This window comes from Aquarana catesbeiana, linkage group LG07, assembly GCF_042186555.1.
Source record: "Aquarana catesbeiana isolate 2022-GZ linkage group LG07, ASM4218655v1, whole genome shotgun sequence".
NCBI classification, from domain to species: Eukaryota; Metazoa; Chordata; class Amphibia; order Anura; family Ranidae; genus Aquarana; species Aquarana catesbeiana.
The window spans coordinates 96,456,413-96,475,699 of record NC_133330.1 but is presented as its reverse complement, the minus strand read 5'-3'; the positions used below and the strand labels follow the sequence as shown (position 1 = coordinate 96,475,699).

Here is a 19,287-nt window from a genome sequence, read left to right as displayed (position 1 = left end):
ACTCAGCCTGCAGTCGCTGCAATAGGCGTCTGTCAATCCCTAAAGGACCAATTTAAACAGGCCGTTAGAGAGCTTCCTGCACAACAAGCTCGGGGTTTGGCTGAACTACCAAAAGCATTATGCTTTGCCATAGATGCCATTAAAGATTCTATTCACCAGGCGTCCTGCCTTACGCTTATGCTTGTGCATATGCGAAGAATCCTGTGGTTAAAAAATTGGTCAGCTGAAGCACCATGTAAAAACCTCCTAACTGGGTTCCCTTTTCATGGGGAGCGGCTATTTGGAGAAGACTTGGACAAATATATCCAAACAATTTCTAGTGGGAAAAGTACTATTTTGCCAGTCAAAAAAAGTATAAAACGCCCTTCATTTGAACGGGACTTTCCCCTGCGCCAGGGGCTTCTGCCTCTAGGCAGTGACGAAGACCTCTGCCGTCAGACTCTAGAGGAAAATCTTAGGGTCAGACCCAGGCTCCAAAGAAGTCTTGGGGTCGGAAACCTGCAAAGCAGAATCCTAAAGCCTCATCATGAAGAGCCAACCCCCCTCACCAAGGTGGAGGGAAGACTTCTGCAGTTTTCAGAAGTCTGGCAAGAGGAAATTCAGGACAGATGGTTCATCTCCACGGTAACGCTGGGGTACAAGCTGAAATTCGGGACTTTCCACAGTCTCATTTCCTGAGGTCCAGCGCTCCCAAAGATCCAGAGAAAAGACCATCTGTTTCAGGCACAAGACCGGTTAATTTCTCAAGGGGTGATCATTCAGATCCCTGCAAAAGAGCAAGGTTTGGGGTTTCATGCAAACCTTTTTATGGTACCGAAACCAAATGGAGATGTCAGACCCATTCTAGATCTAAAAAAATCGAAATCAGTTCCTGAAGATCCGCTCCCTTCTTATGGAGATGATCAGGTCAGTAGCTTCTATCCTTCTAGGAGGAGAACTTCTGGCATCTATCGACATTAGGGATGCATATTTGCACGTTCCTATATTTCCCGCTCACCAAAAGTTTCTGCGGTTCAAGTTAGAACAGCAGCATTTCCAGTTTGTAGCCCTGCCCTTTGGGCTAGCCACAGCACTCCGGGTGTTCACAAAAGTGCTGGCCCCACCTCTAGCCAGGTTAAGGGCACAGGGCATAACAGTCGTAGTGTACCTAGATGACTTATTGCTAATAGACCAGTCGGTGGCTCGTTTGGAGCAAAGCGTATGCATTACAACCTGTTTCCTGGAAAGTTTGGGCTGGATTCTCAACCTAGAGAAATCTTCCTAAATACCGCTAAAAAGGCTGGAGTACTTGGGTCTGATCATAGACACAGCCCAGGAAAGGGTGTTCTTGCCTCAGGCAAAGATCAACTCTATAAGAGCTGGTGCGGATGGTCAGGTCAAAAGGCAATCCCTCCATTCGCCTTTGCATGGAGGTTGCTAGGAACCATGGTGGCTTCATTCAAAACAGTTCCCTATGCCCAGTTCCATTCAAGACTGTTGCAAAACAGTATCCGGTCTACTTGGAACAAAACAATTCAAGCTTTAGACTTGCCAATGTGGCTGTCCCCAAGAGTGTCCCAAATCCTCACTTGGTTACTAACCCAGAATCTGCTGAAAGGAAAATCCTTCAGACCAGTCATCTGGAAAGTGGTAACAACAGATGCCAGCCTTTCAGGCTGGGGAGCAGTATTAGAAAAGACAATTGTTCAGGGACAGTGGTCAAGAACTGAAAGAACCTTGTCCATCAATATCCTAGAGATTTGGGCAGTGCTCTTGCTCTAAAGGCCTGGACTTTCAACTTACAGGATTATCCTGTCAGGATTCAATCCGACAATGCCACAGCTGTGGCCTATATCAATCACCAAGGGGGCACCAAAGGTCTCAGTACAGTGAGAGGTGAACCATATTCTAACTTGGGCAGAAAGGAATGTTCCGTGCCTATCAGCAGTCTTCATTCCGGGAGTAGAGAATTGGCAGACGGACTACCTGAGTAGCAAGCAGTCAACCTTGTAGCCAGAAGGGATCCACTCGCATGCAGAACGGATGCGATGGTGACCCCGTGGGATCAGTTCTCACTGATCTATGCATTCCCCCTATTCAGTTGCTGCCTCAACTTCTTGCAGGATCAAGCTGGAAAGAAAGCCGGTAATTCTTGTGGCACCAGCATGGCACAGAAGGTCATGGTATGCAGAAATTGTAAAGATGGCAGTGGAGGGCCCATGGTCCCTTTCCACTACGGCCAGATCTGCTCTCACAGGGACTGATATTCCATCCTTCCTTACGGTCTCTAAATTTAACAGCTTGGCTATTGAAACCCGCATTCTGAAGAAACGTGGGCTTTCTGGGTCAGTTATCTCTACCCTGATTAATGCAAGGAAGCCAGCTTCCAGAACTATATATTATAGAGTCTGGAGGGCTTATGTTTCCTGGTGTGAATCTAAGTGTTGGCACCCTCGGAGATATATCATAGGCAGAATTCTTGCCTTTCTACAATTAGGGGTAGAAATGAAATTGGCCTTGAGTACTATTAAAGGCCAAGTCTCAGCTTTATCGGTCTTATTTCAAAGACCACTTGCTACACATGCTTTAGTCCGGGGTTTTATGCAAGGGGAGATACGGATTAATCCGCCAATCAAACCTCCCTTGAACTTAGTTTTGTCTGTGTTACAAAAACAGCCATTTGAACCAATACAACATATTCCCCTAGTCCTTTTGACAAGGAAGTTGGTATTTTTGGTTTCTATATCCTCAGCAAGGAGGGTTTTGGAATTGGCTGCTCTTTCTTGTAAAGAGCCATATTTGATTTTTGATGAGGTCAGAGTGGTGTTGCGCCCTCGTCCAGGTTTTTTTTTACCAAAAGTGGTCTCGGGTTTCCACCTGAACCAAGATATTGTCCTGCCATCGTTTTTTCCAAAACCATGTTCCAAGGAAGAAAAGTCACTACGTTGTCTTGATGTGGTGAGAGCAGTGAAAATTTAAAAGCAACTGCTCAGATTCGCAAGACTGATGTCTTATTTATTCTGCCAGAGGGTCCTAAGAAAGGACAGGCAGCGTTGAAATCCACTGTTGCCAAGTGGATTCGGCAAGTTATAATTCAAACTTATGATTTAAGGTGTAAGATTCCCCCTTTTCAAGTTAAGGCGCATTCTACCAGGGCGGTTAGTGCTTCTTGGGCAGTGCATCATCAGGCCTCCATGGCTCAGATCTGTAAGGCCGCAACTTGGTCTTCAGTGCATACATTCACAAAATTTTATCAGGTGGATGTAAGGAGGTATGAGGATATCGCCTTTGGGTGCAGTGTGCTGCAGGCAGCAGTATAGGTCAAGTCTGGGGGTACCCTCCGGGTTGTGTCTCCCTCCCTTCCCTCAAGTAGCATTGCTATGGGACGTCCCATTAAGTAATTATAAAGTAGTATCCCCAAGAGAGTTCTAACTGCCCGGCTAGAAGCCAATGGATCTACAAGCCCCAGCAAACATATTTCTACCCTCAATGGAATCTAAACTGTAGTGACCGTGCGAATGAATTTGGTAACCTCATTCCAAAAAGGTCTTGACCAGGGAACAGCTCCAAAAAATATGTATAAAGTCCACCGGAGGTGTGACACACCTCCAGCAGGAATCTGAAATAGATGGGTATATTTTGTGTAGGAGCATGGGTGTAAAATACACTCTGCGTAATTTTGAACTGGACCAACCTGTCCCTGGCCGAGACCAGTTGCGAGAAGGAGCACTCCCATAGGTCTTCCCACTCTTCCGTGTCCATTTCAGGGAAGTCCCCTACCCATTTAGCTCTGAGTACTCATTAAAAAAAAAAGAGAACCTGTCATTTCAGTTGTTAAAACAAGAGATGGCAGATTAACAACAGGGACCATTCATTTTTGCATAAATCTCTCCTTGATAGGATATTGCTGAGCAAAAAGGATAACCTCTGCAGAAGTCACATGACGTGACGATACGTGTTAGGATTGGAGCACAGGACACTGTCACAGACTAACAGCAGGAGACGAGCTCGGCGCTCGTGGATGATTTACACTATAGCCGTTTTCTAAATGTAAGTTTACTATATTGTTTTACTTAATAAATTGACTTTTTATATGGGATTACGCTATGTGCGCTTTCTCCTTACACATCATATATACTCAGTGCTGTATTTAGGCCTAGGTCAACAAGGCCCAGGTCTAGGGCGGCACTTTGCGGGGGGGCGGCGAAACAGCCCCCCCCACCCTTCTCCCACACAAATGCAGGGTTTGCGGTGGTGCGATGGAGTGCTTGGCCGTGGGGGAAGCTACTCGCGTCCCCATAAGCGGCCGGTGTCTGGCTGCATGTAATTTGGACGAGTGGGGGCGGAGCCTAAAGCTCCGCCCTCTACCCTCCTCCGTTTGGCTTTCTTGCATCGCTCGTCTCTCCAGCCAGGGGCAGGGTCTGTCTGATGACAGGACGAGAAGGAGAAAGAGGAGGAGAGAGAGAGAAGCACGAGGGGAACCCCCTACCCTCTAGCCAGGACAGCAGGTAAAGTAAAGTACATTACTATTACTCTATTGAGCACATGCATGGGATCACTTTATTGCAGCTAATCTATGCTCAATATGGAAATGAATTTACAGATCATGATGCTGCAATAAAGTGATCCTTTGCTACAAACTCATTAAACAGTCCACCTTCAGTGAAAGTTCATGTACTGCAAACTTTGCAGTACATGAATTTTCACCAAGATCCCTTTCACACTGGGGTGTTGGCGCCATCGCTGTTAAAACGCCGATATTTTTAGCAGCGATCTACCGTCATTTTTGCAGGGGTTTTTGGCCGCTAGCAGGGCGCTTTTAACTCCCGCTAGCGGACGAAAAAAAAAAAGGGTTAAAACGACCCGCAGCGCCGCTTTGCCGGCGGATTTAACCCCTTTTCAGCCGCTAGCGAGGGTTAAAACTGCCCCGCTATCGGCTGAACAGCGCCGCTAAAACGACGTTAAAGCGGCGCTAAAAATAGCGCCACTTTACCGATGACGCCCGGGCGCTTTCAGTGTTAAAGGGCTCTAAAGAGGTTAAGGCTTCACTGATTGCCACTGATTAGGCAGCACTCTTAAGCTGCACTGATTTGCTACAGTGATTGGCACTGATGAGGCCGCACTGATGGCCACTGATAACCTGCACTGGCGAGGCTGCATTGACGGGCACCGGCGAGGCTGCATTGACGGGCACCGGCGAGGCTGCATTGACGGGCACCGGCAAGGCTGCATTGACGGGCACCGGCAAGGCTGCATTGACGGGCACCGGCAAGGCTGCATTGACGGGCACCGGCAAGGCTGCATTGACGGGCACCGGCGAGGCTGCATTGATGAGGCTACACTTGGCACCCACTTTTAATGTAGAGAGAGGAAGAGGTGGAGCTCTAAGATGGAGCCTAAAAAGGAAAGTTATGTGGTTTACGGATGACAGGGCGGGACTTAAACTCAAAGGGGTGTGGCCTTGACAAGAAGGGGTGGGTCATATTTAAATTAGGGGTGCATGGGTTTAGTCAGGCCTAGGGCAGCACAAAACTTAAATACACCACTGTATATACTCACCCCACCTGACGAGCATTGAGGAGCTGGGAGCGGGGACAGACTGAAGATACCTATTGAGGCATACGAGCTCGGCGCTCGTGGATTGATGCCCACACTCATTTTCAAAAAGTGAGTGCACCCCCCTTCTGTGTCTTGCTTCCCTTCCACTCTGGCCGTCACGGAGTCACACTATATATTGTCTATTTTTGTCTTTTTTATATACCGCCCTGCATATCTACTACCGTCATTATCTGTATAATTGGATGGGATTTCCATGCCTGCTAGCTGCTTGCAACACAAGCTGTATACCTTACAGCAGTAAGGTAGGCGGCTTGCAAACACGGAGGTGTCCCCACTGAAGATCTCTCCCTATTGTTGGAACGGTTTACTATCTGGGAGTCTTTTATTATTTGGTGGTGGGACTGATATCCACTTACCCTTGTAGATTTGTCACTTACAGCTCGTGCGAGTTGTCACTCATGTGCTAGTGTGATACTAGCCCATATTCACTTGGACTTTTTGATTTATTATTCTTATATGTATTTACTTTGTTACATTTTTTGCAGCTATTTTCACTTATGCTAGCACTTTTATTTGTGTTTTATGCTTGTTTGGCCTATTTACTTCGGCCATTTTTTTCACCTCTCTATGCACCTTATATTAGTCCCTTCCACTCCCACCCCCTTCTTTTTCCCTTTGTCACAGCGCAACCACCACCTATTTTTATTTATAAGAGAGACAACCTCCAGATAAAAGAGACAAGCTTTTAGAGGTCAATCACCTAAGGACACTAGCAAAAATTAAGGTTAGCTAGGAGTGGGAGAGGTTAAATAGGAAGATATGCTTGCAGTCCTCTCTTTTGCCACTGTCCAATCAGCTGATGTTAACTGCATATAACCCAATGTTTAACATGGTACTAATGGCACAATCAAAGCTACACATATGGTGCATACAATCTGTCACTAGCTTTACCAAAGTAGTTGCCCTGTAACTTGTTTGTCTGTTGATCCTGTTATTTTTCAACTTTTTTCGACAGACCAAGATGCACAGCATAAGGTAGTGGAAGGTGGATACTGTGTGAAACATTTTAAAAAGGATTAATTCACCTTTTGTAACAGGTTACATCCATATTCAGGGTCAACATGCAACATGTTACAGATGCCTCAGCCAACTGCTGCCACCCCCCTATCCGATATGACAGGGAGCAGAGGGTGGGGGGGGGGTTTGGAGTCTTCTCTCCCGCCCACCAGGCCGCGTTATTCTTTCAGAGAGTTTTGTAAACTACAGGTACAGACAGCCTTTGCAGCTAGCAGCTCTCTAGGTAGGTAATTGTTGCTTCCTGTCAGCATGCAGCTGTCTGCTCATACGGGGCCTGCTCATACGGGGTATGAGCACATTTTTTTTTCACCTGCAAAAAGATGTGTATTTATTATTTTTTCCAAAAGGTGAACTTATTTTTTAAAAGTGCAGATATAGGGCTTTGTAAGTCATTCATGTAAAGTCCATATAAGTCTACTAGTCCATCTAACACTACCCTCGCCAGACAGTGTTGCTGTCCGAGGGTGTGTGTTATGCAGCGTACACACGGTCGGACTTTGACCGGACTTGTCCGACGGACGCTGACGTACCAAAACCGGTGGACAATCCGATCTTGTGTGGGCTTTACCGGCCCTTCAGTGGACTTTTCCAGTCGCAAATCTGACGGACTTTAGATTTGGAACATGCTTCAAATCTTTACGTCGTAACTCCGCCGGACCCAGAAATCCGCTCGTCTGTATGCTAGTCCGACGGACAAAAACCGACGCTAGGGCAGCTATTGACTACTGGCTATCAACTTCCTTATTTTAGTCCGGTGTACGTCATCACATACGAATCCATCAGACTTTGATGTGATCGTGTGTAGGCAAGTCTGTTTGTTAAAAAGTCCGTCGGAAGTCCTCTGGAAAGTCTGTCGGACCAGTCGGGTCCAAAAGTCCGACCGTGTGTACGCGGCCTTACTCTTCCATTAGGTAGACAAACCACCCAAAAAAAAAAAAAACACCACCAAACTACCACACACAAACTGCTTTTGGAATACAGGAGTAAAAAATAAATATCAATTAACAGTTTTAAAATTGGCGCAGAACGATATATTTGAAATCAAATCTTTATTATTTTGTGGAAAGAACATGGCATGGGCAAATTTCTGTCAGTCACAGGCTGCGTAACGCCCCTCCAGCCTGCATCTTAGAATAAAGGCCCTTTTACACCGATATGTTTTTCCAGTGTTTTGGTTTTTTTTTTAAAAAATATATAACAAAATATTCAGCGCTGAAAAAGCGCAAGAAAAAAAAAGAAGGTTTCCCTATAAATCTCATGGGACCTCAGACCACTGCGTTACAGGTGCAGTGTGTTTTTGAAAGTGCTGTATGCGGTATCTTTAGTGCGGTTTTGAAAACTGCACCAAAACGCAGTTTCCCCAATTAAACTAATGGAAATCGCAGCAAAACTGTGGTAAAAACGCACCGCGATTTTGCTTTAGGTACATTTTTGAGTTGCATCTCCATTTTTCATAGGTTCAGGCAACCCAAAATCGCACCCGAAACACACAGCAAACGCACCTGAAACACCTATTTCTACCACGATTTTGCTACAGAGCAGTGTGAAAGTACCCTAGGAGGGAGGTAAAGTCTATCTAAATATTCCACCCAGATTGTGTGTAGCTGGCTAGTGGGCATAGAGGATGAAGGGGGGGGGGGGGAGGGGAGTGGGCTGCCATTTACCACTGTGTATACACCCACATTTGTGACTCTATAGTCACATGGCCTGCTCAGATGCGATAGGGAGGAAATGCTCAGCATAGAAACTCAATGAAAACTGAGCATGTGCAGAGCTGCCACAACAGCTGCAAAATTCCTACCTGAACTGGGGACATGGACACAAGGTGGAGCTAGAGAACAGCAGGATCAACCAGTTTTTGCATAATCTGAATCCCACAGTGATTGAGTATGAACAGCATGTACGAGGATTCTTAAGACAAGACCAATTACTACCCCTCACCGTTTCCAAGGATAAAATTGGTGCAGAAACTTTTTGAAGACCCCTTGTAATAAAGCATTTATTGATAGTTTTTTTATGATGTGGGTTTAGTGACATTTTAAGCTGCAGTTTAGTCATATAACAAAAACAAGACAGTTGAGCGCCTGACTACAGTGCGTGATGGCCGTCACAGACAGACTTCCTCAGGAGTGAGGGTACAGTGCTGACACCATGCGCTCACATAAGATTAGCGGTGTGGAGTCTTGTAACTTGGGAGAGACTGACCCAACAGATCTTACTACTGGTACGTATGCAGTGCCGATTTTAATAGTTTTTGTTTTGAACAGGTTGGTTGTGTTATGATGGTCTTGAGTGTTTTCCTGAGACCCCTAGAGCAGTGGTTCCTGTCCTGACAGCGGTTTATCTACAAAATGTAATATAAAAGCCCTCTAAGACACACTTATTAGTTTAGGAGGTAATTTTGAAAAGGGGAGTCTTTCTGGGGAAAGTAGGTCTGTGGTGAAGCAGTTAACACATTCTTCTCTTGTGTGCAGCACAGATTAGAAATGGACAGGATTTGAACTTTGAATTGTACTCCCTAAAGTGGATGTAAACCAGATTCATGAAATTTGAGCTGTATCTGTAGTGTTTTTTTTTTTATCTCTCTCCAAAGCACTAAATCCCATGGCTTTCTTCTACTCCATTCTTCTGTTATTAACATAACTTTTGACAAGTTCTGACAACTGTGATGAAACCAGGCTGAATTTTGTGTCAGGGTGGGTGCTATAAATAGATTAGCAGAGAGCAGGTCTAAAGATGGTACTTGCATGACTATTTCTAAGGTGCTGCAAGCGCACCGCTCCAGTGTGAAAGCACTCGGGCTTTCACACTGGGGCTGCAGAGAAGGCGTTTTTCAGGCGCTTTACAGGTGCTATTTTTAGCCCTTTAGTGCCTGAAAAATGCCTCGGTGTGAAAGTTTTCTTATGTAGGAAGACTGGTTTCATCCCTGTGTATCATCTGAGGCTGTTCACTTCACTGGGTATATGAGGGTTTACACCCACTTTAAGGTGTTTTACATGGATGTTCTTCACTTAAAAAGGCTATGCACTGTTTTGGGCTATTTTCAGCACAGATTTAACATGTATTTATTTGTACGATGATTACATTTTTATTTTTTTAGCACTGTATTATGTCAACCCATACTTGTATCTACACAGAAGCTAGGAATTTAAATTTTTTTTTTTACTTATTTAGCACAGACTAATATTAATACTTCATTAAACGCAATTTAGCTCAGTAAAGCTATAGAGAATGTATTCTTTTAATGGCTAAAATGTAATGACTAAACAGTTTTAAAATGATACTAAGTCTTGTTTCTGTAAAAACAAACAGGTTATACTTACCCGCTCTGTGTAGTGCTTTTGCACAGAGCAGCCTGGATCCTCCTTTTCTTGGGTCCCTCCCTCCTGTTTAGTGCCCCCACAGCAAACCGCTTGCTATAGGGGCACCTGAACCGAGCCGCAGCTCTGTGTCCATTCAGACACAGAGCCGCAGTTTAGTCCCGCCCCCTCTCTCCTGATTGGCTGACAGCAGTAGCCAATGATGCTGCTGCATCTCAGCAAATCAGGAGAGAGAGTCCTGGACAGCCAAGGCACTCGTGCACATCGCTGGATGGAGATGGGGCTCAGGTAAGTATTAAGGGGGCTGCTGCAACGCAGGTGTTTTTTTTTATCTTAATGCATACACTTTAAGATAGGGCCAGATTTGCTGACTTATGACTTTGGTAAAAATATAAATGGAATATGCATTACAGCGGAAAACCATTATAAGAGAAAGCCATATTCTCCTGACGTATGACTAATCAATATATAAGACTGAGCAATACAGGAGAACACCATTATTAAAAAGCATTAATGGCATACAAACTTCAGGATAGTGGTCTTTTTTAACCACCTGCTGTTCATTTAAAAATGGCCTGGACTTTAAGTGGTATAAACACCTGCAAACGAGTTTTTTCAGCCAGCTCCCATATAAAAGTGATCTGGGTGGCTCTAAAGATCACTTTTACAGTAGTTTAAAGTACCAACCTTTGCCATGGTTGTCAGACCCACCCAATCCTTTGAAGAGCTTAGGACCACAGTAAAAGGGAGTCAGGATGGGGAGCAGAAGCAGATCAGGGAACAGCCATGCCCTAATATGCCCAGAGGTCAATGAACTCAGAAACAACCAGCTCTGAGCATTTCTGGGGTCAGAGCTGTCAGAATCCCAGCTGTAATGCTAGGTAAACAGCCGATAAAAGCACAGTGGTGAAAATATACAATAAAATAAAAAATTATACTTCCGCAAAAAAAAAAAAAAAAAAAGGAAAAAAGTACATTCATTCAATCTTGTGTATATGCATCTTTAGCCTATTTGTTGCACAATACAGCATGACCCCAGCATAAAACCAGTGTGGACTGCTTAAAGTGTTACTAAACCCACAACAGTAAAATCAGTTTGTATATGCAGTAAAGCATGCTGGTTATACTCACTGTGGAACCTAAAGGGGTTAATCCTCTGCATTGTGTAAGGCTGTTTGATCTTGCAAGCACAGATCCTCCTTTTCTTCCACTGACTCCATAAGGTCCGGATAGTACAGAGCCTTTAGAGTCAGGCTGCACATGTTCAGTTTGGTGTGTATTGCAAGAGGTTTTTTTTTTCCTTGGGAGTGCACATGTGATCAGCACAGGGCCAATCAGCACTGTCAAGACAGAAGGTCATAGGTCCTGGATCCTGATAGGACAGGTCAGTGCAGTATAAAAACTCCTCCTACAATCTTTACCAGAAACTGATAGAAATCCCAAGATTGCTATATACTGCTGATGAGAAAAGGTTTTTAGCAGTTTATATATTCACAAAACGAATTGCATTTCCTTGTTTTCTGTACTGTGGGAGACCAGATATAATGAATGAAGGGTAATGGGTTTAGTAACTTTAAGATTGTACAGCTAGCCCACACTGGCCAAGACACCCCTTTTTAAAAAATCTAAAATTTTAGGCTCTAGTGAATCCATAAAACAAAATACCCACTAAAAACAAAATTACAGCTAACTTGTATAGCATTGTTGTAACAATAATACCCTGTGCCAACTTAGGAAGGTGGGTTGGGTGTAAGAAAGGACATACTTGTCAAAGTTCTCATCCAGCATTTCATAGGAGTTCTTGTAACAATCTATCCTCTTCATGAAATCCTCAGTGGCTTCCTCAATGGTGCAGTTTAAATAGTCCGGGCTGCCCAACTTCACTTGCTATAAAACAAAACAGGAACACTGCTGTAAGCGAAGGTTAGATTTTCCAAAAAAAAAAAAAAAAATCAGTGGCATAAATTTGCTGCTTTATGCAATCAAAAAAAAGGATAACATATCCTTTATGAGCATGCTACTAGGTGTGAATACACTGAGACCAAGTAAACCCTTAGGCTTGATTTCTCCCAACTGACTGCCTAAAGGTTAGGCCGATGCAATAGGGTAAATACATGGCACGTAGGCTCAGATAATAGGATTAGGGAGAAACTGCTCAGACTAGACCGAAGGCAAGTACTTTTCACCACCATCTCGTGCCTATGCTCCTTCAAAGCCCAAGCCCCTCTGCCCATCCCCCACCCCACTATTGCATACCTTAGTCTGCCAAAAGTTCCAGTCTATGAGTGGAGCCTCAGTGTCATCACATACAAGATCATTAACCCTGTATGGTATGATGAAGAGCTGGTCACAGCTTACACAGTAGTCTGAGGGGGACTGGTTGCAGCACTGGAGCAAGGTGTAAGGCTAGGTTCACAGGTGTCCTGTGGGTAAGGCAGCATATTCATTTCAATGGGCTGCCCTACCAGCAGAAACAGAGGAAAAAGTCCCCGACTCCTCGTCAAGCTTTGCCACAGAACCATGCAATCTGGCAGGCACTAAAATGCGCCATGTTTTCCGATGCGTGGGGGCGTTCCCGCACGTCTGCAGGTTAGGAACATGCATGTTCCTGACCCGAACAAGTGTAAACCAAGACTAAGGTAAGAATTTACCACTTAATCCTCTGCCCTTAGCAATTAACCTTTGCAGTGCGGTTTGGTGGTTGGAACACTGCAAGGGTGAATTTTTTTATTTTTTTATATAGTTAGGCTTTAAAGAACTCCAGCTTAACCTCCATAAAACAGATGCATTGTGCATGTGAATGAATCACAACCCCGCTGTCAGTTTGTGTGTTACTTACCTCCTTTAGCTGTATACAGCATGTTTTTGATAGGTCACTCCTCCTCCTGGCTGAATTTCAAAGTTCTGACATCCTGTTTCCTTCCTTTTTCATACCTGATACTACATATCCCATGATCCTTTGAGTCTCTAGCTTCAGGGCAGGCTATGGAAGTCACTTGTATCAGTTATGGAAGTTGATGTGGGTGGGTCCTAGGGTTACTGTGGCTGTTTCTAGGCCTCATGTGGGTGGTGAAATCCTGCGCCATTCCTGTCTTGCAGCATGCCAAAAGAATAATGGCCTATTGCAAGACTACAAAGGAAGGGCTATAGTAGATTCATTCATATGTAAATGAATCACTTCACAGAGAGCATGGCTCTGGGAGGGAGACTCTCCCTGTTCACTGATTGACATATTTAAACTGGGCAGGGTTGAATTCGAATGGTTATCCATTGAAAGTTGCCCAGCAGCAGCACAGCTAGCTTTCAGAACAGGCTGCATATGAAGCTGATCTTCTTAAATAATGCTGTGATCTGTGAGGCGGGACTTAGGAGGTTTGGTCTCTTCCTGTAGGTGGAACTGAATGCTAATTAGGATGTATTCAATCCCACCCACCATCAGAGCTGTGAAGGAAGTTACATAATTTGCAGAGTTTACAAGACTACAAAAAGGGAAAAAGCCCCTATCAGCAGGCTATACAGAGTGTTACATGGTACAAAGCCACAACTAAACCCAGAATATCAGGGGATTTGCAGACAAAGCAACATCTATGCTGGGGTTGATATTTCCATTCTGTTCTGGTGGAAAGAAAGTTGGAATTCTTCTTTAAAATTGAACCAAAGATGGCCTAAAAAAAGTGGCTACCATAACAGTGCTGAAGTACAAGCACCTTGTGGTCCCGGCAGGTACCTAGATTACTCTTCAATAAATCCCTATGTCCCTGGAGCTCCTACACCCAAGCATTACTTTCCAAAAAAGATTAAGTTTCTGCTTCTCCTGAAATACAGATTCAGCTTTGTGGGGCAAAATAATAACCAAGCAGTTGAGAGCATAAATGTTGGGAGACATTCCTGATATGCATTACAACCAAGAAAGCGGTTTGTATGAACAGAAACAGCTTCAACCTTACATGAATTAACTACTATCAACTCCGCAATGCAATGGATCAAAAGGGGGCATTAAAAGAAAAACAAAAAAAAAAAAAAAAAAAAACAAAAACAAGCCAAGTAGATAATAAAACATTAAAAAGCCCATTCACACCAGATGCAGTTGGATGCATTTTTGACTGCATTCCAACTGCATATACAGTCCAAAATCAGGTTTATCCTATGGGCATTGTTCACACCATTACAGTGAAAAAGAGGACAACAAGCTGCATTTTACCGCACTTCCAATTCACAAACATGTACAAAATGCACAGCAACATATCCTAGTGCACATAAAAGCAAAAGGAAAGACCTCAAAGGACAAATGCAGATGGAAAAACGTGCATCAACTGCATAAATATGCATGAAAAAAAAAAAACACACAGCTTCTGGTGATAATAGGCCGTATAGCAACTCAATTTTAGGTTTGACACACGCGCCTCAAAAATTCACACCAAATAATTTTCTCAATCCAAAATAAATCTGTATTGTCATAGTCTAGAATAGCAGAACACACTGCACATTTCCCATAACAGATTACTGCAGTCCTACATTACATTCATTTGGGTGCCAATACGGCATACCCACTGTAAAATATTTTGTCAGGTAATAGTATAACAATTCTCCATCTCTCTCTCTTTATATAATGTGGCAAGAAAAAGTATGCAAACCCCTTGCAATTAAATGGTTTTCTGCTGCAATTCGTCATAAAATGTGATCTGATCCTCATCTATGTTACAGCATCAGACAAACACAATGTGCTTAAACAAATTAACACACAAACCACCCTAATTTCGGGTCTTTATTGAACACACCCAATAATCATTCACAGTGCAAAAAAAAAAAAAAAAAAAAAAGAAGAACCCATAGACTAATTACTTCAATGAAAGCTAATTAGTCAGCAGTTTGCATACCTGGAGTACAAATAAGGAAATGAGTTTGGAGGTGTGGTTTAGTGCCACTTTGATAAAAGACACTTAAACATTTTAAGATTGCTATTCATAAGAAGCATAAGCTGATGTGAACCATGCCTTGCAAAAAGGAGCTCTATGAAGACATAAATCAAGAGTAATATATCCGTGTACAGCTGGAAGGGGGGAGGTCAAGATTAATAGATCTTTGTAAAGCCGGAAAGGGATACAAAGCAATCTCCAAGTGTTTAGGTATCAGTTGACAGACAAACTGTCCATAAATAGAGACAGTTTAGTATTAGGGCCATTTCTTCCTAGAAGTGGGCGCCCAGCCGAGATGACTCAACACAGAACCCTTGATAAGGCAAAGAAGAATCCACGAGCATCAGCTAAAGGCTTGAAGACATCACTGGAACTAGCAAACATCCCTTTTTTTGAGCCCACCATACAAAAAAAGTCTTTGAGCAGGTGTCCATGGCAGATTATCACCATGGGAGGAAGCCACAGAAAAAAAACAAAAACAAAAAAAACAAACATCACACACGCTACACATGCCTGAAGTTTGCCAAAGAGCACCATAGCAAACTGCAATGCTGCTGAGAAAAGGTTTTGTGGACTGAAAAAACAAAAGTTGCATTGCCCAGGAAAAAGATTCAGCACTCTGATGCAAAAAACAGCACAGCTTACCAACAACAAAACATCATCCCAACTATGAAATCTGGTGGAGGGAACAGAATGATCTGGGCTTGCTTTGCTGCATCAGTGTCTGGACCACTTGCCATAAAAGGGAAAAATGAATTCTTAAGTTTAACAAAAATATCCTACAGGATAATGTCAGGGTGGGCGTTTGCCAGCTGAAGCTTAGAAGAAGTTGGGTGACGCAGCAGGACAATGACCCTAATCAAAGCAGATCCACTAGGACTTGCTTCACAAAAATAAAAATGTCCCTTTTGGAGTGGCCTAGTCAGAGCACAGACCTTAACCCCACAGAGATGCTGTGGAATGACTTCAAGAGAGCCATTCACACCAGACATCCTACAAATGGGTCTAAGCAGAAGGAGTTTTGCAAAGTGGAATGGTTTAAAAATTCCTCCTGAACGTTGTCTGATCAGAGCCATCAAAGGCGCTTGCTTAAAGAGGAAGTAAACCCTGATGGGTTTTAGTTCCCTGCAAAGTAAAAGCATAACGTGCTAGTGTGCCACTTACCTGCAAACCAAGCCTGCGATGTCCCTGCTGGAGGCCGCATCCAATTTGTGATGTAAAAAGGTACCCCACGCTGCCTAAACTGGTGGTAGCAGCTGACACAACAGATAATTTTGTTGAAATAACAGAAGTGTATACGTGTAGCGCTAAAATATTTGTGTTGGTTAACACCAACTATTAACATTGAAAAACGAATCACAAAATATCAGTGAATCAAAATTAAATCTACAAACCATAATATCTAATGAAATAAACAGAAAATCACAAAAATGCCACACGTGACATGTGCCTTGTGAATTAATAAAAATTAACTACAAAAAAGTCATATAGAAAAAAGTCAGTGAAAATTCTGTAAAGTCCACAGTATGTAGTGAAGAAAGTGAAGATCCTATTCACCGCATTGGTGTCAAAATAGAGTGGATAAAAACTGAAAACACCAGTGCAATAAAGCTCCCACCAAGGCAGATGTAAGCTTACCAGATAGTTTGAACGCAAAAGAACATACCTTCTATGAGTCAAACAGGCTTAAGTATTGAACCGACAGCCAGGATGGAATCTTGGGGATCCTCTAGGAAGTAAACATATGAGGCGAAGACTCAGGCCGGCAATGTCATGTGATCGTAAGGTCTGTCCATAACCAAAAAGACGCACGCATATCAACTTCTTATAAAAGTTTTGGGTCGCCCTTCCATATGAGCCTGTTTGACTCATAGAATGTATGTTCAAACTGAGTCAAACAGGCTTAAGTAATGGGAACCGACAGCCAGGATGGAATCTTGGGGATCCTCTATGGTTGGAACCCAGGGAAACTTTTATAAGAAGTTGATGTGTGCGTCTTTTTGGTTATGGACAGACCTTACGATCTTATGACATTGCCGGCCTGAGTCTTCGCCTCATATGTTTACTTCATAGAGGATCCTCAAGATTCCATCCTGGCTGTCGGTTCATTACTTAAGCCTGTTTGACTCATAGAACGTATGTTCTTTTGAGTTCAAACTATCTGGTAAGCTTACATCTGCCTTGGTGGGGGCTTTATTGCACTGGTGTTTTCAGTTTTTATCCATTCTATTTTGACACCAATGCGGTGAATAGGATCTTCACTACACACTGTGGACTTTACAGAATTTTCACTGACTTTTTTATATATGACTTTTTTGTATTTAATTCTTATTAATTCACAAGGCACATGTGGCATTTTTGTGATTTTCTGTTTATTTCATTAGATATTATGGTTTGTAGATTTAATTTGAATCACTGATATTTTGTGATTCATTTTTCAATGTTAATAGTTGGTGTTAACCAACCCAAATATTTTAGCGCTACACGTATACACTTTTGGAGGCCGCATCCATCTTTGCCCCTCCTCCTTCTGGGGCCTCGGGCTCTGTGACTGTCTGGAGTCGCGTGACGCCAGTCACAGCACTGGCCAGTGACGAAACGGCACAGAGGGCTGCTTCTTCACAGCGCATGTGCCGATGACACTGGCGCACTACAAGGTAAATATCTCCTAAACGGCGCAAGTTTAGGAGATATTTACAGTACCTATAGGGGTATATACAGTACCTATAGACAAGCCTCATCTATTAGGTTCGACTTCCGCATTGGGGGGGGGGGGGGGGGGTTTACAACCACTTTAAAGTCACTGCCAAAAGGAGGTTTAATCAGCTATTAACATTAAGGTGTGCTTACGTTTTTCTCCATCATCGAGAATGTTTAATGGGTGTGTTCAATAAAGACACAAGAAATTAGAATTGTTTGTGTGAAAGCAGATTAATCGCATTTCATGGCAAATTACTGCAGAAAGTCAGTTGATTCCAAGGGGTTCACCTACTTTTTTTCCCACTGTAGATACAAGATTGTTCTCTTCAAACAAAGTCTTCTATAAAAATGAGCACAAAAATCTCCTAATGTGTCATTAAACCCACATGCTTTAACCCTTTAGCTGCCAGGCCCTGTGCTCCATTTTTACACTCAACTTTTCCATTGCGTTTTTTTATTTTTCCCTTACAGCTTTTAGAGTTTGTTAACCACTTGCCGACCAGCCGCCACAGTTGTACTGCGGCAGAATGGAACGGCTGGGCGAAGCGACGTTACGCAACGTCGCTTTGCCCTGTGGACACTAGGGGCACGCGTGCTCCCTGCTCTCCCCCCGAGCCGATGCGAGTGCCCGGCGGTCATGATCATCGCCGGACTCCCGCGATCGCAGCTGACACACGGAGAACCGGGATCTATGCGTGTAAACACACAGTTTACGGTACTCTGAGGGGAGAAAAGACAGATCGTCTGTTCATACAGAGTATGAACAGCCATCTGTCATCTCCCCTACACAGTCCCCTCCCACTTTCAGTTAGAAAACACACTTAACCCCTTGATCCCATTTGTACAGTAATCAATGCATTTTTATAGCACTGATCTCTGTATAAATGCCAATGGTCCCAAAAATGTGTCAAAATTGTCCGATGTGTCCGCCATAATGTCACAGCCCCGATAAAAATCGCAGATCGCCGCCATTACTAGTAAAAATAAACAATAATAATAAAAATGCCATAAAAACTATCCCTTATTTTGTAGACGCTATAACTTTTATGCAAAACAATCAATATAGCGCTTATGGCAATTTTTTTTACCAAAAATATGTAGAAGAATACATAGCTGCCTAAACTGAGGGAAAAAAAATGTTTTTTTTATATATTTTTGGGGGGGTATTTATTATAGCAAAAAGTAAAAAAATATTGTGTTTTTTTCAAAATTGTCGCTCTTTGTTTATAGCGCAAAAAATAAAACCTGCAGAGGTGATCAAATACCACCAAAAGAAAGCTCTATTTGTGGGAAAAAAAGGATGTCAATTTTGCTTGGGTGCAACATTGCACCACTGCGCAATTGTCAGTTAAAGCGACGCAGTGCCGAATCGCAAAAACTGCTTTGGTCCGGAAGGGGGTAAAACCTTCCGGGGCTGAAGCGGTTAAAGACCCCCCCCCCCCCAAACCATATATTTTCTGAAAGCACATGACCAGTAGAATACAAATAAGGTGCTGATTTTTAGGGTACAATGATATTTGTTTATCAAAACAATATTTGTTAAAAATACACTAAAATCATTATTAGCAGATAAAAACAGTACATTTTACAAAATTCCTACTAAATATAAAAGCTTAACCTGTATTGAGTTAATAAACAAATATTACAAATTTTTTAAATTCCACCTTTTTGCAAAAAATTACCATATGCAAACCACATTTCTCAAAAAAAAAAAAAAAAAAAAAAAAAAAAAAAAA

General features: G+C 43.0%; 1 protein-coding gene across 1 annotated transcript in view; it reads right to left on the bottom strand.

The window, feature by feature from the left end:
- LOC141103186 (6-phosphofructo-2-kinase/fructose-2,6-bisphosphatase 4-like) overlaps window positions 1-19,287 on the bottom strand; it is a gene marked incomplete at its 3' end in the record, with an annotated part of 92,736 nt that overhangs the window by 35,442 nt on the left and 38,007 nt on the right. The window contains 1 exon segment of the mRNA XM_073592515.1: window positions 11,701-11,822. Within this exon segment, the coding sequence (XP_073448616.1) occupies window positions 11,701-11,822 (122 nt within the window).